Below are 23,227 nucleotides of genomic sequence, written 5' to 3'. Positions count from 1 at the left end.
TCATCCTTGCTGATTGTCACCAAGCAAAAGCAAACTGTTTACAAAAGTCTAACAAAACAAAAATTTAAAATGCTCCCCAAATGTGCTCCTATATGTGCTGCACGGCGAGGTGTGTGCAATAGATTTTCTTGATACTGGGAGAAACAAAACCATTTGCCCTTTCCTTCCTTACGGGATTTCTCAGCAAGATATAAGACGGAGCCTGCCCAAGAGCTGCCCCATCCATTCCCACCATGGTCTGCAGGAGATCAATATTGTATCAAAGATGACTAATACATCTAATAACAGCAGCATAAATGCTTGATCTTTCTCCTCCTCCAGGAGAAGGATAATCAATCCATGCAGCAAAAGCTGTTTCTGTGCCTTTTGAGGTCAGGATCCTCCTTTCCCTCCCTCAAGGGATGCGAAGACAGAACTGGAGCTCTGCAAGTTGTCTTGCTCCAGCTCTTCTCATAAGCTTCTTCCAAAACTAATGACCAGATTCTTCCTGATAGATTGGTCTCACGCGATCATCTTAGCTGAGGCCACTGTACGTACGAGGAGCTGGTCTGTTGGAATTGCTCATCCAGGATGAACTTTGTCCGCTTTCTGTTCACTTGGTGGGAAGGAGAACAGTTTGATGGATAAGCCAAGCCAGGGAGGTCAAAATGAACACAAATCACCTTTAAGATAGTTGGGTAGAGTTGGTTCCTTTGCCTGATGGGGTCATCGCACTATCGACCCCTTAGCTTTCAAGGGCAACATCAAATGTCTGAAATCTTGCTCGGCAGTGTTAGGAGTCGAGACTCACCAGCAGGCTCCTGCCTCACTCAGAATCGGTTGTGCTCTGTCCGCGAGAGATGTCAGTCTAATGATTGGAGTACCTAGTAGAAATGAGGCAAAACGGAGTTGCATCTTCTCTCGACAACTCATTGGTTCAGCAGGTCACGGTGAATAGGTAGGATGCTCACTGAGAGGGAGACGCCCTGGCTTCTCATCCTTTCTCCCAGAACATTTTTGTCCAATGACAAAAAGCACATAGTCTTGGGACTAGAAAATAAGCTTTATTTTACAGCTTAGTCCTTTAATGGTGAGATTAACGTAAGGCTTCCCCTTCCTGGTTGTCCTTTATAGAGCACAATTTTTGCAGCTTTGCTGCTCACTCCCTAGCTTCAGGGAGAGGGATATAGTGTACGCACCCACAAAAGTCAACGGTGTTTGTCTTGTGCCACTTTCCTCTGAGGTGGGCTTGAGCCTCCCTGGGTCTGGGGGGTGCGTACAACAGCAGCTCTGTGTTACCACGTTACCATTACACAGCAATGTTCAAAGCGTCTTTTCTAAGGGCCTGCTAATACTGTGCAGAGCTGATTGTCTCTCTCTTTAAGGTATGGATTAATATTAACCAGACTCGACTTCCGATTAGTTTTAAAACGTTCCTCAGTTTATAGCAAGCAATTCTTTTATCATTTGAGAAATTGTAGCTTCGTTTCTTCTTTGCATCCCACAAGGCAGTAATATCCTTCAATAAATTTCCGCTCCACTCATAATCTACTAAAAATGACCATCTAGACACATAATTATACTTCAAAAACACATGCTCTCTTATTCAGCCTTAAAAGTGCTGCTACTTATTAAGATAGCTTAGAAGTTACTGTATTCTTTTTGCCACCAAACCAAATCCTTAAATAAAATTTTAAATTGAGATAAAGTACTAACGAAGAATTTCCCTGGGAAGCATGTGTATCAAACATGTCTGTAAAATGTTTCACCTTAATGCAGATTGGTTATATTTAAAGTGATGCTATTAACCCCTCTCCACTTCAGTTGATAGTTTCTTTTTTCCTTTCTGTTTTGAAGTCCGCCATCTGTCTTGACTGATTACAGCTCTCAGAATATCGGGTCATCACTTTCCACTTAGCCAGGGGAAAACCTGGACGTTATCTGTATTTTTATTTGTATTTGCTCTCCGAGCAAACTCTTCTTAGAAGATTCTTTTCTTTGCTGAAGTGGCTTCTACTGTTTCATTAAATTGCCGTGCAGTGGCCGCACAAGACAGTTTTGAGTATGCAGCTCATTTTGGCCTCCGCAGGTGACGTGCAGTTCTGTTGCTTTGACCACTTACCCGTTTGGGTTTCTTTTAGCAGGCAAACGTACGTGTGTGTAAACCGTATCAGGCAAACAGTTGCAATTCCTGTTTTCACACTAGACGCTTCAGAGTAGATTTTCTTTCTCCTGAGATGAGCTAAGGTGCAAAATACTAAGTTACTAAAGTGACTAATGCAATGTTGTCAGAGAAGAATTATACACAGTGACAAACCAGCGTACCTGCAGGGGACTCATCTGTCAGAGAATTCATTTCTCATTTCTAACCATGACGTGAATAACAGTAAACCGTTGTGATTGTTCAGGTCCAGTGTAGAAGACAGGGCTAGTCCCTTAATTCTGAAATATTAATGCAAAATAGCACATGTTCTGGTTCGTGTTTTATGCTGGTTTTAACAAGTGTGATCTCCTGTGTGGCTTCTCTATCCATTTCTTCACTTCGTTACATTGCCGCACCATGTGATTTTGTGACCTGTATGCAAAAAAATTGAAGGAGGTCTCATGTTTTACTTTGACTGTGGCTTGGAAAAGAAGCTGTGCTGCAGTCCTTAACGGTGTGCAGTTAACCTAGTCCCTTAGGCACACCAGGAAAGTATGAACGAATAGTAAATTGACATAGTAACGATAAAATTTGTGATAGTATTGTGCACCTTCACATATGGGGTCCCTTTTCTTCTCTGTCTCTTAGGTAGGACTGCCTGTAGGGCTAGGAGTCAGAGCTCCTCCCTTCTGCTCTGAGCTCTGCCTCCGCCTGCTCTTCAACATGTATCAACTCACACGAGCGATTTCTGTCCACTTGTGTAAAGCATGATAACAGTGATACTACTTGCGCAGCACAGTGTGTGTATTTTTTGCATCAAAATGCCAATTGTATCTTTGTCCTCTGTACGGGGTGTGTATGACGTGTAGGCTGTGATGGCCACATTCTGGTTATGTTGGACAGCTCAAGCTTCCAGGAGATGTCAGCTTTCATTTTGAACAGTCACAATTGCAGATTGTCAGAAATAGCAATGATCAGCATCTTTGGCAATGAAATTTTAGATGTCTCTTGTCAAGCACCTGTATTGCAAAATCTGAGTCACACTGTATGTCAGACAGAAGAATTACACGCAGTGAAAAACTAGCCTAGCACAACATTCCCAGCATTGTTATGTACGAAGTGGGTTGGGACAAATCTGAGTGCTCATGCCTTCCAAGCACGTAATTTGATGCTGTAGCTGTTGTCCCCTGGTTCCTCCCTAGCCAGGAAAGGTATAATGAAGCTGAGTTACTTGCCTTGTGATCCACGGGGGAGTGAGGCAAGGGGAACACGCCTAGTGACTTCAGTGGGCTGTAGATTAGGCTCCTATATTCCTCAGGACGTTAAATAGGTGAAATACAATAATGTTATTTTTAACCTCTGAGATAATCCCCATGAGCTACAGTTTTCTCATTCTTTTCCCACACTCCTCGACAATTCTTGACAAAATGCTGCATGAAAATGAAAACCTGTTATTTATTCCGCTGACAACTTGGCTAGGCTGGGTGCGTTGACAGCAGCACATTCAGGTCTGCGTCTACGGTGAGGTAAATTGTTGAAGCAGCGCAGAGGGAAGAAGTGTCATAACTCCATTAAACAATTACTGCAGATAACTCTCTACTAACCCTTCTTAAAATTTACCCCAAAGGGGTTATATACAAGTAGTGATTAAAACTGACCTAAATCATAATTTAATTAAAAGAAATTAAAATGCAAACTGAAAATGTTCAGTAACCTCAGGCCACCACCCTAATGATTCATTTTAATGTGTTTGTAGTTCTACAATAATGGCCTTTGTGTGTATGTGCTTCTTGGTTTATATCTGATACCATTTTGCCACTGGAATAGTCTGAAAATGGTTGCAGGCTGTGTGATCTTGAGTGTATATATGGATATACGTGTGGTTTCTTCTTGCGTTTCAGGAGTTTCACTGAGGTCAGCATGTTTACTCATGTGTGCAGAATGTAACAGCTGTAAGATCAAGGCCTATATTTTTAATTTTCTCATTAATTAATATCCCTGTTATCCTAGAAGGACCTTCATATCATTAGTATGATTACCGTGGCAATATTTTTGTGTTGTAAAAAAGATAATTCAAAACTGGCATCCATTATCTGCCAGATCTTGGTTTGTATTTGCATTTGTCATAGAAGCGTGGCCCAGCTTGAAGAGAGACTGGCAGGCCACACCGCAGGAGGGATGCACGGTGGCTGGCCAGCCGGAGAGCCAGAGGATGCACCCACGCTTGCGTGGCAAGAGCCATGCGGGGATGTAACAGGGTCAAACCTGGTGCTCGGGGATGTGGTAACATAGACAGGTATGTGAGAGTGGCAAACAAGACGTGAGCCTGAGGCGCTGGCCCTCTGTCTCTCTTATTTCTTCTCCAGGAAGGAGGAGGTTGTTTGAAGGAACCTTACTCTGACTGTTGACACACTGTGGGTGATAGAAGTACAGCTTTCTCAGTAGTGAAAACAATTTTTATTATTAATAACGTCTATGTTGGAGGGGTAGAAGTAGACTGGTTTGTACTGGTTATGCAGAATTTCTTCCTTTAACTAAAAATACGTTATCTGCAATTCTCTTTTCTTCTGGAAAATGTCTTTTTTGCACCAGTTTTTGAGACGTCTTTTTGCACTGTTTTTTGAGACACTGACTTTAGCCTCAGCTCCAAGTATGTCGCTGACTGCTTGTGAAGAAAGGTACTGCTGAAGGGGAGTAGGTGTATGAGCGAACCTGGCACTTACTGAGCTCTGAAATGGGAAGAGCCAAGAGGCCAGCAGGCTATTAATATTTTTGACTTGCCATGTTTGTCGCAAGAGCAGTGAAAGATGTAAAAAGCCACGTGCCTCCAGGCTCTCGCAAAGAAAATGGGAAGAATACTAAAACCTGCTCTGGTGCTGCTGCTGCTGAGAGTTTGTCCTCCGGACTTCCGTAGGGATCTCGTCCCAGCCCTCTCCCATCTGACTGCCGGCTTATTATTTATCATATCATCTGCTTCGTTTTGGGGCTGCTACTGCAGCTGGCATATCACTGTGCATGCTAAATACCTCTCCTTGACATAAAGTGGGCAGGCATTCGCAGAGTATCCGGTTTTCTAGCTCAGTTAGAAGTGCCGCTTGCACTGCCAGCTTGCTGAGTGTGCTGATTGATCACTGTTTAGCCTGTTTTCTACCAAATATAAATGAGGGTATATATCATTTGGGGGGAAATTTTCTTGCTGATCTCAAAGAAAAAGGCCAAGAAGTGAGAGCAAGTGCCTATCAGGCAGTAGTCAGCTTGGCAAGGGAAAGCAAAATATATGGCCAGAAGAAGGTATTTCAGTGTCTGATGTGCTTATTTTGTTTGTACGGTGCTACTGTAATTCTCAAACTCCTTTTTTTTCAACTGACTGCCATGCTGGGGAAGAGAAACAGATGTTCCCATTTGTCTTTTGATGTGGCTCAAAATCATTTACATTTGCTGGCCTAAAATGACACGACATGTCGTTCGCCACTTTTTCTATCTCCTTTGGAGTGAGTGACAGATTGCTGTTCAATTACTAGTATAATAGAAAAGCAGATATTGTGAAGACAGCTTTCACCTGAAAGAAATGCAATTGCCAGTTGCTGCAGTAGTGGAAAGAGAAGGATGGCAGATACTGTAGAAGCCATCCAGTGGAAAAGACGTTTTTGTTATTAATAATGTCATGGGGAAGACTCAAGGGAGATGCACTGGATCTGGCTTTTCTGCCTGGAGAAAAGGAGAGCCAGGGGTGAATAAAAAGATAGTGAAAAACTGGCTTGCTACTCTTGTAAAATATATTTTCAGCACTTTGCCTTGAGCATGTGCTGCTTAAAGCCTTTCCATTTGCTCTGCACCCAGCTCCAATGGAGAGCAATAATTACAGAAAGACTCTTCATCAGTAGAAGACACTTGGTGAGAGGCTCATTAAAAGGGTTTTCAAAAAACAGAAAGAACCGTTTGTCAGATGCTTTGGGATTAGTCACTTCACCCTATAGTTTGGTTTCTTATTGGTATATTCGTACTCTGCTTCCTCCCTTTCTCCTGAGATGAAGAGATTTTTCCAGGCCAAGCAGAGCTTAACCCTTCCTTCTGCAAGTCATTTACTTGAGGATCACTTGCCCACTCTCAATTTTTTACTATTTCCTTTTCTCTCATTCTATCGAAGTCATTTCGCATGTGTAACACATACTTTCAATATGCTGATCGAGATTAATTTTCATGTCACGATCCAGTCAGTCTGTTGGACTGGGTCAGAGTACAAGAGGTGAAGCTTCTGTTTAAAGTCTTTTACATTTTTCTTTCTAAAGGAACAAAATGAAGTGTTAGATGGAAAACATGTTGAGAATCCAATATATCATGCTGTAATTATCGTTCTATTGTACCAGTTTTAAACAGTGGATCTCCAGTGAAATAATAGACTTAGGGTTGACAAAATGTACTCTGAATATGTGCTTTATCTGATAATCTGATGAACCAGATGATCATTTAAATTTTCTTTTGTAGTTTATTTTGCTCTGAGTAAGTGACTTTAACAAGAGATGTAGTCCCTTGGCAATAAACATGAATGAATCCTTGAAACACCTGGTTTTAGCCAAATAACTCACTGTTATAGTAATACTTGTTATAATGGATGTAGAAACAAGTATCGGCCAGAAATGTAGTTTTACCTTGTGAATGCAGTAATTGCTGAAATGATTTTCAGTGATCTATTGGTAGTTACCATTTATGCCTGACCTGCTTTTTCTGAATGTAAAGTCTTTCTGTGCAAAGCGAATCATGTTGCACTTGGCCATAATGAAATCTTTTATGCTTTGGCACCGTTTGTTTCTCAGTGATGCAATATTCTCTTTGGAGCTGACCTCGTGGTAAAGATTTTTCAAGTGTCACTACACTGTTGTGTTACAGGATTGTCTTGAACGTACTGTTCCTTTCTGCAGCTCCTGAGCTAGGTGACTTTATCCCTTTGAAACGTATCCTGGTGATGCAAAGCGTTTTTTTCCTTATTTATTAATTGCTTGCTGCAAAGCTTGCAAAGTCCCATGCCCATGTTTTAAAAGAAAAGGGAGGGGGAGAGAAAAGTTTATCTTCTAGTACAGTTAACTTTCTGTTTTGCGTACAGTCCTATTGTGTGTGGACAGACAGAACGCTGATTTTGAAAAGAATACTTTTTGATTTCAAGCGGGGGAAGGAAAAACCCATCTGGTTTTATCAAGCCATTTTGGTCATCCATGTCATGCAATTTTTTACAGGTTAGAGCTCACTGATTGTGCTAAGAAATCCCTATAGCTAGTCATCCATTCAGGCTGGTTAAAATCGGTACAAAGAGTTACCAAGCAGGCAGGAGGCCCGAGTCCCCGCTGATGGCCATCAGCCGCTCCCTGCCCACCTCTCCCCTCTCAGGTGGGGTGTCAAACTCCTGCTCCATCTCCTCTCCTCCTGAGAGCAGCTCTGTGCAGGGTCAGCCTGGAAATACTTCTCCGCTAGTCCCATCTGCTGGATACCAGGATGTATTGCCTGCTGGAAAGAGGGAGAGCATCACACCTCAGCCTTTAAACGTTAGCTGAATGCGGCGTGCCACCAGATGTACATTTGCTTCCGAAAACCACGCGCTGTCTCTGTTTTCCTTCCATCCACCTAATTGCATTTGGGCTGCTGCTGTTCTCTTCAACAGACTGCATGTGTTAAGTAAAAGCAAGGTGGCGGCGCGAGGAACCGTGTTGCTTTAGAGAAGCTGTAATCAGAAAAACCCAGGAGCCAGAAAAGATCACAGCAAAAAATATGTGTATCATTATCAAGCCATTTACAGGCCTGGGAATGAATTTCCTTTCTCCCGGTGTATAAGCTCAGCAGTCAGTTTTTCAGATGCCTCATTAAGGCTGGTGCTCAGCTGTTCTCACCGTCTTTCTCACCATGCTGGAAAAGGGGGAGCGAAGCCATCGCATCTGATCCAGCATGCTGCACTGCAGCCTCTAATGTTGTTATGAAGCTAAAAGAGACGTCTCCATCGTTGAAAATACAGACTTCCCGATATATTTCTGATCGGGCCAAGCAAAGGTTAAGAGAGCTTGATCTCCTGTCCGTAGACGTTCCCCAGGGTATTACTTTTCTCAGTGGTAATTCGTCGTTTGGTACCTGCCTTCAGAAAGGGAGCTGGAGGGAAGAAAATGGATAATGAATGTGAATGCAAAGTAGTGGAGAAAATTGGGAATGAATGTGAACATAAAAAGGGGGAAAATACATTCAAACCTAGCAATCTTGCTATGGTTTATTTTGCTCTCTTCTTTGCAGTTGTTTGTGATGCATTTTTATACTTCATGCTAAGTGATGTTGTACCTTTTGCTTTAAAATAAAATTTGGGCAATTCTCCCCCTCCTATTCTTACCTTCCATAGGCGTTAAAGTAGGTTCTGCAAGTCAGAAACACAGCTGCTTCAAGGATCTTGTGGAAATGTTGCTGGAGGAAAATAATCTTAGAAAAAAATCTTCATAAAATACGTAGACTAAGATCAAGCAACAATTTCATCTATTGCAGGCAGTGTTTAGGGGACATACCTTTATTTGGTATACAGATATTTCCAGTGTGCCTATTGAGGTAAAATCTTTAATCTAACGCCCTTCCTCAGCTTGAGATGTGAAAATGTGACTGTTTTGAAAGTAACTGGTTATGATTGCAGGCTTTTTCAGTTTACCTTTATATCTCTCCTCTTTTATCATGGCGCCTTGCTGTAAATTAGCAGTGTGTGCTGAACTGGTTACAATTAATATTGCTGCTGCTGTTACCAATAAAAAGAGATACCATGAATAATTTTTATGTGTTTTCCTCGATAGGTGGTAACGGCACAGAAGAGAAGCAAAACACCGAAGAAACCGAGGCCCAGAGCCGAGAAGCAGGTTTGTGCTAAGTTCCTTAAAGGACTTTCTTAGATTTTTATCCACCTTGGTGAACAATAACCTTAGTCAATGCTATTGACTGAGAATGTTTGTACGTTTTCACCAGATTAGCTCAGGTCTGGAGCAATTCTCCCATTAGAGACCAACTCCATTCATTATGAATGAATGTATTGCAATGCAGGAATGCAGACTTCCCTCTTTAGCTTACCAGCTCTACATTCCCCCTTTAAGGTGGACTACCTCTAGCTAATCCTCTAACTAGAAAGAAATCATTTTCCCTCTGTCTAGAACAGAATAGCCCTCTGCATAGAATAGAAATGGGGGAAAAGGAAATTTGGAGAAGGAGGAAGCAGGCTTCTTTTGATGAAAACTGTTCTTCTGAAGACTTTAAAGGGTATTTTCAAGTTTTAATGAATTGTCTACACAAGTCTCAGGGGTTACGAAGATTTAAATCCATACAGAAAGACATTGCATATACTGCAATGAATGTTAGAGTTCACGAGCAGTGGGTTTTGCAGATGGCATGCTTATAAATTGTCGTGAGTTCAGTATTTTAAAATACAATGTCACTCTGTGTTCACAATAGATTTTCTATTACTTTTTTCTGTTTATGGTTGTATTTTTCATCCTACCCAACTCTGTTCAATGCAAAAGACAGGTAGAATTAATCGGTTATCAAAAGAGCTGAAGTGACAATCAAAATGTCTGTAAATCCCCTTATTTCTTAAGGATTTCTTTTAGTGTAGTATTACATGTAACACAATGCTTTTCTTGTTTGGTTGGGGTTTTTCTCATTGTAGTGGAGGATGTTGCCTACACGTACTTAATCCAGAGAGCATGAAGCGGTTTTCTTCAGAACTTTTTTTTTTTTAATCAGAATTGAAGGTTGTTTTCAATATGTGGAAGGTTGAGCTGAAGAAAGCCAGCCAGTAAATGCAGCAAAAAAATTTGGAAGGCCTAGATTCTTGACTTATCTGGTTTGCTTACTGCATTGTGGCTATTACCAGATGAGGAATGTGTTTGATGAGGTCCTTCTTTTTGTCTTATGCACTGGGCACTGTGTATTTGGAATTTCTCCCGGCACTCCACAGGTCAGTCTTCTGCAACTAGGTGTTAACAGCTGATGCTGTCCGCAAGTGCTTGAAGTCCTTCTATGTTTCATGGCCTCTTTATCACCTCTTCTTTCTGTCCTCACACAGGGCGAGCAGTGGGAGGTGAAGCCACAGACACACAGTATTATAGAATAAAAAAGATTCCTATGGACTTCAGCAAACTTTGGACTTAGGCCCTTTATCCTCCCTAAGATAGGCACGCAGTGGTATTTAGTAAGTGCTGGAGGACAACCACGTTTTGTTTCCTGGGTTTTTCACTTTTATGCTACTCATATTTTAAACAGGTGAAGGGGACCAGGGAGAAGGGAAGAATGAGTTGCTCTATCTGAATCTAGACTCTGTTTTGAATCTCTGACTAGGCAGGGGCGTATCTTTGCCCAAGCAATATTGAGCTTTTAACTGTACCAAGTACTGCTTGGCTGCTAGCTCGCCTAAGAGCTAGTACTGCTAGGAGCTCCTAGTTCCAACTGCAGAGGTTCCTGTTAAACCCGGTTGTACTACTGTCAACAGATGCCAAATACAGCCCATTGTGCTTGTCAGCTATATTCACTCTGATGGAGTGTGTATTTCCCTGGTATTTTGATTTGCAAAACAGTTCGGTTGAATGAGATACATTTCATTTTTCCCAAGAGAATTAAGGAATATGTACCTCTCTAAATTATTACTTTGCTACTGGAGGTGTCTTAAATGCATTGTGTTTTTCCCAAAACCATCATTATGACTTGTTACATTACGAGCTGTCAGAGCTGGTTTATCAGAGCCACGATGTACATTCTTTTGCTATCTCGTATTGGTAGTTGTATTTTGTTACTCTCGTGAAGAGCGTCAGAGAAAAGATCCAGACGTTTTAGGTCCCACATCTCGAAAATGTCATACTTCAGGAACGCATTTTAGGTACATGCCTAAAGATAGCGCTGTGCCTACGCATAGTCCGTGAATCACCTCCTCGGCCACGGGCACACAGTGTTACAGGAAAAAATTATTTGGCTTAACATTTATCCCTGCTGGTTCACATAGTGACAAGAGCAGAGAGGTATACAATTACCTCGAGTTAGTTACATTCAGCTAATGAGTTGCTGCTGCTTTCCACTCTGCTCATCGTGGAGACAAAACATCATCAGGAACTTTTAGATTGCTGCTTCTGTGCCCTTTCTTGACAGTAGGAAATGACCTGACTTTCTAAGATACGCAGTTGTATGCCTAAAACATTTCTAATCACTATGAATGATCACTGTAAGGAGCAATCCCATCAAATGTTAAAGTTCTTATTTGTATTTTGTAAACCAAAAGGCATAACCTTCATCTGAGTGTGACAAACCACAAATCGTGTACTTTGATATTGTGAAAGAAAATGTAGGAGAAAAAATAGACACTCTATTCTTACCCAGTCCATTACATAAAGATTTATATGTTCTTATTAGACAGTAGTAAAAAAGCCAGTTATAGTGTACAAAGACTGTCCTGAAATTTTTCAGCTATTACTGTGTGGTTTTTTTAAAGTCTGGCCTCCAGTCTATCATCGGTGAACTCCACAGTTAACACGTGGAAAAACAAAATGGCAGGTGGTTCAGAGCTCTTGTTTCAAGCTAGTTAAAAATACTCGATGACTATATTAGGAAAAAAATTCTGTCAGAACCATCAGAGGCAAGTCTTTTGGAAGAAATGAAAGGCTAGAAATGAAAACAAAGGCTTATAAAGGTTTTAGAACTATAAAAATTGACAAAAGAAAGCAACAGTGAAAGTTTCAAAATTCTATTACATTTGGGTACTAGTTTTATCTATTAACTACAACAGTTTTCCCTGCATGCTCTACCATTAAAAAACTCCAAGCCGCAGATTTTCAGGGACTTGCTAAATTTCAGGCCTGATTCATGAAAGCTTCTATTTTCAGGAAAGCATTTGCATGTAATCATTTTGATTCCAATGGGATTCATGGACATGATTAAAGTTAAGAATGGCTTAATTGTTTTTTCTCAAAATAGATGGATTAAATGAAAAAAGGAATCTCAAAGCAATAGCAACAGCAGCCTACCCATGAAACTAATAGCTGTTCCTCTCTCTGTATTATGAGAAATAGAAATATAGACTTGATCTGGCAGTATTGTAATGGAAGTTTACCCCTGGCTTAGGGAAGACAATCAGACCAGTAATGGCCGGTGAGTGCAATGTGAATGGATGGAAGCCCAGAAAATCAAATTCAGGTCTAGTATCTTGCCTCAATAAGGCGTAACACTTTTTTTCAGTAAAGTGGTTCATCAGTTTGCTATCTAATGAATAACTTCTCTTTCATTTCCTTCGTTCTTATAGATGAGGTGAAACATTCAGCTGTAGCCAGCCCATCATCATCAGAAGAAAGAGAGCTGAGTGAGGATAAAGGTACAGATTGTAAATTGCGTTTCAAAATATCCAATCCCAAGAGGACGTTTTGTAAAGCCTTAATTTCCTTTGTCTGGAAATTGCCAAAATCACAGTTAAACAATATAGAAATAGGTAAATGCTTGGGTTTTCATTTACAAAAGTCTTTGTAATGAAGTACTTGGCACCAGCTGTTGTGCTGGTAGGAGAGACGCCATGAATTCCTAAGTCCCCTTGTTATAGAGGTAATACTAAAATATCATACATGACATATCAGAAATAAGCCCAAAGCTTGGGCTCCCTGGGGTGACTCACAGGCGTAAAGTTAAGCGTGCATATCTATCTCGGCAATATTAGCTCCCTATTTGGTGCTCTCCTGATGGGCAAAAAGAAAAACACAATAGCTATAAACACATCAAGAGGAGACAGGAGGAGATGAAGTCATAATTGAGAGGGAGAAAGTAATGTTTATCTTGTGCAGACTGTGCTGGGCACTCAGATCATTTAGTTTGTGATAAATATTTTAAAGTGTCACAGGGCCAAATGACAGGGAGTTTAGGAAACAAGAAAGAAAGATGATCTAATTTAAATGTTTCAAGCTGAGATTTTTCCTGTGGAGTTGTTGGTTTACAGAGAGGAACCAGTGAACAGACATACTGTTTTTGATACTCTTATGATATCACGCTATTAATTGCTTGTGCCGGTCTACGGTTTTTGGCATTTTTGTGGGGGTACGTCAGGAAAAAGCCTGGGTGATTTATAAAATGTTCGCTACTGGTAATTCAAAACAGGAGTTATGCTATCTATAATAAATACAGTCCATCAGTACAGCCTTCAAGAAAGACTAATAGAAAATTTTAATGCATTTTACTGAGATAACATAATTATTAACATCCATTAACTTATTTATTTTAAAAGATTTAATGTTTAATTCAGCATCGCTGCTTGACTCTCTTCTCATTTTTCTAGATAAGTGTGACGGGGTGTGAGATCTTGCCCTTTTGTTCCAAAGACACATGCTAGAGAGCCCACATACTTACCTGATTATGAGTTCAAAGCCTTGTGCAGGTTGATTTAAGTGCTCTCGTAACTGATTGATTGATCCTGCAGGGAGAAAAAGACCACAAACCCTTGCTGGAGCACTGGCTTTTGCTTTTGATATCTTCACAGATTAAGGTCGTGGCAAGGCTAGTGGAAGGCAAAATAGTGATAGATTCAGCTCCAGCACAGTTGGTGATTGCCTGTCATTCATTTCTCTTTTTTTTGCTGACATTTGGCCTGTTTATGAATCCTGTATCTGTAAGATCCCCCATCAGATGTGGGTTTTATGTTTCGTAATGTGAGGGTCACGGTGAGGCTTTGGGTTGGGTTGGGGATTTTTTTTTGGCTGTCTGCAGTCTTACTGAAGATCCCAACATTCTGCTATTGCTTTGAGTGCTTGTTCTGACTATGAAGCCAGTGTCTTCTGATACACTTTTCAGTGACCATCTCAATGTGCGACCACTCCAGTTTTTTGACCCACTGTATTAGTTGTCTCTTCTCAGGAAAGCAACCATCTTGGTACTGTATGTCTTTTCCTATAATATGCTAAAAGTATAGTGTTTTCCCCTCTTCTCTTGAGAGGTTGACAGAAGAGATAGTGCCCTGAGAAATCCAAAGGGTAGTTTCTCTTCGATGTCCTACCTCTCCTCAAAAGTAAGACGGAAAGCATCTGGTTAGGGAGAAAGGAGCGAGACAGACTCTCCTCCATATATTTTGTTTGTAAAGTCGTACAAGTAGAAAAAAGGAAGGGTGGGGAAAAGAACATGTTTTCGGATTTGCTTGCTAGTTTTTTTTAATGTAACCAAGAATTTTGAATGATGAGGCTGCCGCATCCCTCAGGCCATGGTTTTAATCCTTATTTCCATTAGTAGATTTTCAACTTTTCAGATTTTAGATTTTGAGTTGTTTTAAAAGGAATATTAGTGTTACAAAAAACTTGCTACTGCTTGGGAAATGGCACTTTTACAAAATCCTGGCATTTCTGAAAACACCTGCTGCTCCCAAAATAAATTTCAGCCTTCAAATTGTTTGCCCACTGAGTTAACACAGCTAAAACCTGCCAGGTTCTGGAACATACTAATTTCTGTAGTTTATCTTCAACTAAATGAACTGGATGTAAAGCATTGAAAGAAATTACGGTTTTCCAGTCCTTCCACCTAATTACTGTGAAAGGAGATTTGCAGCAAATAAGTCTAGGCTACATATTCCCAAAATGCATAGTTTAAACCACTCGGAATAGGAGGTTTCCAAGCCTACTGTGGCAGTATAGCAGTCTTTCAAACATCAGTTCTGGTGAGCGCACCAAAACAAGTATTTTGACTCCAATTAGAGTTGACTAGTGGTTTTTCAGCTTATTTTTTCCCATATTTCTGGGATTAGAATATAGCAAACACATTGAAATAGTTATTTTTCGCTCTAAAATGGGGTGATACTCAAAACGGAGCACATGCCACCTCCGCTACCGTGAAGTTTTAGTATTTTTGTCTTACCTGAGTCATCTTTATCAGTTTGGGTGTTTTTTTAAAGGAAAAGGGGAAGGATGGGAGCATGAAAGGAGATGTTTTGTGATAAGTGCATGCAACAGTGCAGGAATTGTGTTTTGAGGGGCTCTGATTAAAATTAAAACCTTCTGTGAGATGACAAATCTCATATTCATGTGAAAGTATATCTCTTCTGTGATTCACAACAGAAGAGATACTGTCCAGGAAACAAAGTCCCCATGGGCCCTGTTTGCATGTGGCCTTTGAGTGGACCAAATTTTTTGAGTGCTCTGTCTGTCCTCAGAAAAAAAAAAAAAAAAGAGCAGAACAGTCATATTCCAAGAATATCAAGATGTTTGATGTTATGCTGTGGAGGTATCCTCTTATTCCAGTCTGTGCCAAGTTCCTATTTCCACCGTCTGGAAATACCGCAAAGAAATGTTGCAATTTTACCCTTGAAAACTTGCATGCATAACTATTAGCTCTTGGGAGGAGAGCTGGCATCTCTAGGCAGCACCTTCGTAGCGTTTCATTACTGTGCATATGGAAGTAGATCCTTTATACACAGCGTATTTCAAGTTAGAGACGCTTCTTTTTATGAAGTGTAAGGGCAGAACAAAGTGATTAAAGCCATTAATGTTTATGCAGCAGATAAAACACGTATCAGACAGGCTACACTCAGTCCGCTATGCCTGTCCATACAAGATTGTGCTGAGACGACAGACTCATTTTAAATGGTCTATATTGTATATAGCTGTGGATTGGTTTGAACCTGTGATTATTTTTTTTTTTTCCAAAAGATTGTGCACATGCATGTGTGTGTGAGAGAGAAAGAGTGTTCTGCAGCTTCGTCTCAGTTACCTGACCTACCAACTACTATTTAACCTAATTTAATGATAGGGCTTTCTGGAAGAAAAATGAAAAAAGGAACTGGATTTAGTACAGGTGAAGAATTAACTCCCCATTATGCAATCATGGCAAAGTTTCTGTGCACAATACGCTGATTTTAATTCATTAGCACTTAATAAGAACTGAATTTTCATTTGAAGGTCAACTAAATTAAATCATACGCTAATTAATTTTAAAAATAAAGTAGCGATTAATTATTTCCAGGTGTTCACCAAAGTCTGTGCTCCTGCGGGAGTGCCATTTAAAGCAAGTCACTATTTTTCTACATTCTCTGAAATGGAGTCAGATTCAGTCAGCTGGAGGGCTTATGTTGTCAGAAACAGAATTAGGTATATGCCTTGGCTAGGGGTTTGCCCTAAAAACTCACTTCGTGCAACCCAGAAGCCTGCAAGTATCCTGCCTGTAATACATAATGGATATAAAATTCCTGTTTGGCCAGCTGTAGTTCTCACCATGGAAAAATCTTGATGTCATAAAGACATAAATGATTGAGAAGGGATAAACTGAAAGATAGAGCATTTCAAATGCAGGGGAGCTGTGCAAATCAACGTAAATGAGACATTGATAAGTGGGTGAAAAAGATTGACTGAAAAGCCAATATACTCTTAAGTATATATTAAGACATCTAAATGAATGACCTGATTTTCAGAAGTGCTGAGCGCTCGGCAGCTACCAATGAAATGTTTTTACTTCACCCTTGGGCTATGATTAGACCTGGAAAATTTCAGCCTGAAAAATTTCAATTATAGGTAACGGAAAAAGAACCTTTTTAATGGAAGAGTTTCAACACCCCCAACCGTAGCTGTGGCTCTGCATGCCAGCTACAGCGATAACATTTTTCTCTCCCTTGGTTAGAAGGACTTCTATGAAAGCAAATTGGCTAACACAAGCTAAATAGTGTGGTTTGGGTGGTTTTTTTAAACCAGGTACATAACCATCACCATCCAGCCAAGTGCCTGTTCTCCTAACACCCTCCATAATGGGCACTTCAAGCTGTAGGTAATGTGGGTTATTCGCTTTTCCTTTTAATCTGACGCATCTGTAGCATTGCACATCCAGACAGGGTCCAGCCCATAAACTACTCGAGGTATTTCTGCTCTGCCCTTCGCCAGTACAGGCAGCTGCAAGAGCTAACACTAATCTACTTAGCTGGTTTATTTAGATCCTACTTATTTTTAAATATTAGCTGACCTGGAGCCATCCAGCTGCGCTCCCGTCAGTCCGATGCGAGTGCCTACTCCTTCCATCTCCCCCCCTCAACCCTTACCTTCAGCTGTGGGGCATCTTCTCCTGGGAAGGGTCTAACCCAGGTGGTCAGGTTTTTCTCAGCTTTTTCCTTTCCCCGAGCCCTGCCCCTTATGGCAGCAGCAGGATGCCCACGGTTATCTCACCAGCTGCGCCTGGAATTTCTCTTGTGGACGGAAGGTTAGAGGAGATGCCCTTCTGACAGCTCGAAGCACGAGCGGGTGGGAGCGTTACTCGGCGGACCCCACCTGCAGAGATGAACTGCCTGGTCTATTACTCGAACACTTGCAAAAATATCTCTACAGGTTGTTGCACCTAAAAAGGTCTGTTTTACCAAGCCGTATAAACTTGGACTCCAATAAATCTAATCTGTCATAAAGATAGATTAAAATGAAATCTTGGTGGATATAAAAATAACATTTTAAAGTCAAAGCTCAAGAATATCTCCCTAACTTCTCATAAATCACCATTTTATAGTACTTCATTTTAACACATTTTCCTCGGTTTATGAGGCAGAAGAATACCCTAATCATGTGGCAGCCTCCGTGCACACCATTACCTGTAATTTTAGACGCCTGCTTGATTTCTTTCACTCTGGAAATATTCCAGTCATTTTTCACAGTATCATGCTTAAAAAATAAAATGCACTGAACCTGTTTCTTTCATAATGACCATCTTTTTCCCTCTTTAATCTTCTTACAGCTCCCTAAAACACAGTGATTTATCTATGCTCTATGTGGGACCCAGGTGTGTTGCACATTAGAAACGACTCAGTAAATAAGCCGTACAGAGAGTAGCTGGGGAAGTGAATTTTAAAAGATCATTAAAACCACTTAACATTCAGATCTTACCATTTCTCCTCTTCCTTAGCATTTGCAAAATTTTGTTTGAGCAGCGTTGCTTTATACCGTCAAAAAAAAATATGAATGGCATGGAAAAGCATGGGAGTTTATGCAGCATTTAGACAAAATAGTGTCTGATTATTGGCAGGAAGGGTAGGATTGCTGGTTTATTGCAAGCTACACGGTTTTCTTGGAGCTGAATTCAACATGCAGTTGATCTATTGGAACAGTGAGTATACATGGGGAGTATTCTGATCGGCTTGCTTAAAGTCCAGATATTTTCTTCAGGGGTTGTTAAAGGTTGGGGCTAATTCCCAGGTACATTCAACCATGCTGCCCCACGAGACAGTTGTTTCAATACAATGGAGGGGTGCAGAGCCACGCGCTCCTGACGTGGACACTGTCACTGCAGCCACCAAGTAAAAGCAGGTTTGAAGGAACTAAGGGGTGCTCAGACTTCAGTGAGCACTTCGGTGCTTAATGTGCAGTAGATAAAAGTGGCCTATCTTTGGTTCATTTATGTCATTAAATGTCATGTTTGGTTCCTTCATGTGCGATCAATGATGACATTAAGAACTGTGCTACAGTGTAGTATCAGAAACACTGGTGATTTTTGGTCCTGCCTGGAGGAATGTTAACTCCTACAGTACCAGTTTGTGATTGCCCGAGACAAATGGTGCCCAGCATGTGCTATCAAAATACTAAGCATACTCTGCTGTGAGATAATATCCTGACTTGGATTCTCCGGCACGACTTCACAGATAAGTAGTTGTGCTAGGAGAAGACTAACACTGCTTTATGCCACTTAAAAAATCAGAGTTATTTCCCTCACCACTTAGAGATGGATGAAGGCTTTAGGGATGGCCAGAGCTTTTGTAGATGCTGGAATCATTTAGGACTATTGTACTGGCTTATGCCTGGTTGCGTAAGGCTTTAAAGGGCTAAGCCAGCACAGAGAACCAGCTGTGCCCGAGGAATACCACTACCCTGCTGAAAACTTGCATAGAGAAAGTAGTATGTCATCAGCATTTGTGGGATTCCCATCACTGCTTGCCAACTGAAATGGAGGTAGCACTCTTGCCTCATACCCAGTTTGGGAACAGCTTTTATTGACCTGTGCATTTGGTCTTACACTTTTACTCTTGCTTGGCTGAGATTTTCTACATAAATCTGGGTTTATTCCTTTGCTTTATTTTATTCTTGTTAATCCTAAAAGTAAATCTGTCTTTGTACCTTTTGGCTTGCATATTTGATCTAATATTTGCATTTGCAAAGAAGAAATCTTTGATATGGTCTTGACCTTAAAGATTTTGAACCTCAGAATCTGAATACTAATGCAACGACTGATTTCTACTGCTGAAATAAGAGTCGCAGACTCTTACAGCTAGGCAGTAACTCCTGTCCATGTTCTGCTCTTTTCAGAAACACACTTTACAGAAAATAACTTGTGCAAAATTATCATTGTCTATTGCCTGGGATAATTTGGAATCCTGTGCAATTTTTAAATTGCTTTCTTGAAAACTGTTTATGATGAAAATGAAAGTTTAACACAAAATTACAATCCTGTAAGAATAAACTGTGCGGAGCCAGCTATGGGAATGTGTGAAGATGTGCCAAATAGCATAGGTGGTCTCTAGCTGTGGTGCCTAATGCTGGCGCCCAGCACAGCTGCGGGATCAGACTGCCAGCTGTGCCAAAGGGTGGGAGTAGACGCAACTCTCCACGCTGTGCAGTAACCGTAGTTTGCCATAAGCTATGCGATGCTCCGCGACAAACAGCAGCGTGATGGGGCACATATATCAGCCAAGCACGGGGCTCCTTAAACTCCATTTGTTATTATTGACCAAAGCGCATAATTGTTCCTCTGATGCTGGGGATTGATTTTTGCATGAAATTGGAGTCATTCCTCATTCTAGGAGAAAAGGTGGCACCTGTGAACTGAGATTAAAGGCACATGTCTGGCAGCATGAAGTACTGTGCAATAAGTGTAGGATAAGGTAGCTCTAAGGCTCTGATGGGACAGAGCCGCATGCATCTCTCCTGCCTGTAGCAGGTAATATCACACTTTATCATTACTTTTGGCTGTTTGAAGGGCTGTGTTTGAGCCCTGGCTGCACGGTCCGTAAGGCAGAGGACTTCTGATTCCAGCTTTGTCAGTACGGTTCCTTTTACAAGCATGCAACTAAATCATGCAGAAAAAGATTATATTAATTAAGGGTATGGGGCTACAGGTGGTACAAATCTTGGCTTGTTTGATATCCCGAAAGCTTTGTCAAAAACTTCAGGAAAGCCAGAATTTCACTTAATGGGTTTAAAATTTGCTTGAAAAATTCCCTACAGATTTTTAGTGCCATTCCCATTTATACCAAGAGGTTCTTCAACTCATTTTTTGATTAAACTTGGGATTTGATGAAATTCTAATTTATTTTTCCTCTAATTTGGGCTGATAGGGTAATCCCATGTAACTCATAGCACAACGTGGCATCCTAGTACGAAAGGCCAGCGCAGTGGTCCAACTGGTAGCAGTGAGCAGCGTTTCAAGTCCACAGTGGGGTGAAAAAAAGTGCGGCAAGGGCAAATTTTAGCAAATGGTACATCAGTGAGATATTCTGCTTTCAAACTTGGATTTATAAACTTATTGTCATGCCACAAAAGAAGTAAGAAGCTGTGCAGGTAATTAAATATTTGCCTTGGGGGATTATTTGCAGTTAATTAAAGCCACACACTTTCACTGCATACCTTTTCTACAGATTATTAAGTTAGGATCAGACATTAACAACCCAGCTTTCTCGCTTATGCATCAAAGATTATTCTCGGGAAGTTTGAGGAACAGACTTTTACAGGGGCGTCCTTTCGTACATTGTAAGATTTGCTCTTCTATATTGTAGAAAGGGATGTTCCAGAAGCAGAGCCGTAACAAGACTGTCGTAGCATAATTTATTATCATGCACCGTAGATCTTTAGGCACTGTTACTTAAGTTTTCCACCTAGCAGCATTTTAGAAAGTGTTTCACTCTGGAACAAAAATAGTGATTATCTGTTACTGTTGTTACGACCTCAAGTGTACTTACCACTGTAGTTTGCAGAAACGTCCGCTTAGATCAGCAGTGTTTTTTAACAAGGCTCAAAGAGAGCTCTTTATCCACTGAAAGCTGTCTGTTATGTGGATGAGCAGAGCTAAAACGGGTGGATGTGTTGCTGTGATTTCCTGACTGCGATGGAATGATGCATTTCTCCATCCACATGCAAAAACTAAGGAGTGGCTGTTGTCATAAAATGTCGTTCGACACAACAAAATAATGCCCTGCGTTTATGACGACTGCGGATAGCGTAGCGATTGGAGTTACGTCGTCTAATTTAAACCTCGCTGTGCCACTGGTTCAGGGTACAGCTTTGGCCAGTTCATTTTGCTGGTCTCCCCCAAAAGGAAAAGCAGTCTTGGCCACTATAACGACCTTGGGAGTTCTGTCATCAAGCGAAATGAGGCTAGGATTTGCACAGGGATTTACAGGACTTCATGTTTGTCAAGCTTGTGGAAGTTCAACCATGAAAAGTGCTGGCGTTGTTCTAAATAAATCTATTTCTCAAGTAGGTGGTTCATGCTGTTTCTCATAGTTTTGTGCCACTCCGTTCATTAGAAATAAAATTCTCAGCAGCGCTGCTGATTATTCTTACACATCCTTTCTTGCCAGCTCCTTGTTTAAGGTTTGTACTGCAGGCAAAAAACTGCTCAGTAAGGGTACAGATTTTGAAAACAATTTGAATAATTGAAACCCATGAGTATACTATTGTAGTATATAAGTCTGTAGTTAAACAGATGGAAAAATCTGTCAGCGTATCAGAACGCCAGCTATGAAGCTAACACCTAAGGGCTACCTGTGTCTGAAGTAACTACCAGACTTTTCCAGCACGAAAACCGCTGCAGGATTTGTTTGTTTGTTTACTGTTTCCTCAGACTCCCTGAAAGACTCCAAAGGCGCACGGGAGAGTGACCCAGTGCATCCTGTGGGATGTGAACAAGATCAAGCCGAAGGTAAAGTTTTGTATCAAAATTCTTTAAGACAGAGATAATGAACCAGTTGGGAACCTTAGTTCCTCCAGTTCCAGCATCCAGTGGTTTTCAGCCTGACCTCTGGTGCCTTAAGAAAACGCTGTTGGCTAGTAGAGGTTGTGTGCCAACCAGTTGTGGTGCGGTAATCTCTGGTGTTGCTGGAAAAGACACACGTCTCCAAATATGTGAGTTTAACCATATTGATCTTGTGTGCATAGCATTGTTATTATTGTCCTTTTGTTGTTGTTGTTGTTGTTCTAAAAGCCTGTGGGGTTATTCTGTTCCTTCTGCGAAGTGCGAGCACTTTGCGACAGCTCCTGTGCAAATCGGTATGTCAAGGCTGAGCTACAAAAGAAGAAAAAAAAAAAAGTTGTTGATTCCGGGTCAGTTTTGACCACCCATTTAACATACTTAATGCTTAGAGTTTGTTAAATGACATTTTTGTGTATAAAAATAATTCCAACATTGTTGGTTTAATAGAAAAAAAGCAGTACTTGGCTGAAAAGGACCGTGCAATATGTTAGGTTTGTGTCCTGTTCTGACGAACTTGCCATTGCCTGCATGCAGCCATCGTGCTGATGTCATTTTCAATTTGTCACGTTAACAGGACAACAGGATGTTTCTGCAGAGGAGGAGATGAAAACTGGGGCAGATTCCCAAAGCTCCTGCATGGAAATAGAAGGTACTGCACGTGCCTTGAAACGAAAGAGCAAGATTAACAGGCAAAACCACTAGTTATTGCTCAGATATTATCAGTAGTGTTTAAATTCCTTTTCTTTCTCCATACCTACTAAGCTAAATCTGGGGAGCCGGTAACTCTAAATTCAACCCTGGATTCTCGGTGATAAAAGCTGCTGACAAGCACTTCAACCTCGTACGTTCGGAGCACTGAATGTTCTGTCCCCGGTGCAGCAAAACACTCGAGTATGTGTGTCTCTGGGCTTGCCGCAAGTCCCGGTGAAGGCCCGTGCTCGGAGCTAGGCACGTGGGGTTTTGTGCTAAATCCCAGAAAGCTCAGCATCTTGGAGGATCAAGGCCTTTCTCTCAACTACAGCCCCTTGGATTTCCCTGAGACAGCTTTTGTATCTGTACTCTTGGGGAAAAGGATCCTCTCCCTCTGACAGTGTTTTTAATGGTAATCTCACTAGTGTATGTTAATCCTTTTATGTCCATTTTGAAAAGCCTTACTGTTCTTCT

General features: G+C 41.0%; 1 protein-coding gene across 4 annotated transcripts in view; it reads left to right on the top strand.

Moving 5' to 3' along the window:
- Positions 1–23,227, top strand: part of MACROD2 (mono-ADP ribosylhydrolase 2) — an 884,404-nt gene that overhangs the window by 823,790 nt on the left and 37,387 nt on the right. For all 4 annotated transcript variants that reach the window (XM_059828569.1, XM_059828570.1, XM_059828568.1 and 1 more), the window contains exons 12-15: positions 8,932–8,994; positions 12,414–12,482; positions 21,935–22,012; positions 22,638–22,712. In XM_059828569.1, the coding sequence (XP_059684552.1) occupies positions 8,932–8,994; positions 12,414–12,482; positions 21,935–22,012; positions 22,638–22,712 (285 nt within the window). The remainder of the gene's footprint in view (positions 1–8,931; positions 8,995–12,413; positions 12,483–21,934; positions 22,013–22,637; positions 22,713–23,227) is intronic.

The sequence above is a fragment of the Gavia stellata genome, chromosome 23, assembly GCF_030936135.1.
Source record: "Gavia stellata isolate bGavSte3 chromosome 23, bGavSte3.hap2, whole genome shotgun sequence".
Lineage (NCBI taxonomy): Eukaryota > Metazoa > Chordata > Aves > Gaviiformes > Gaviidae > Gavia > Gavia stellata.
Note: the sequence above shows the minus strand (reverse complement) of the source record. Positions and strands in the feature narration are given on the sequence as shown.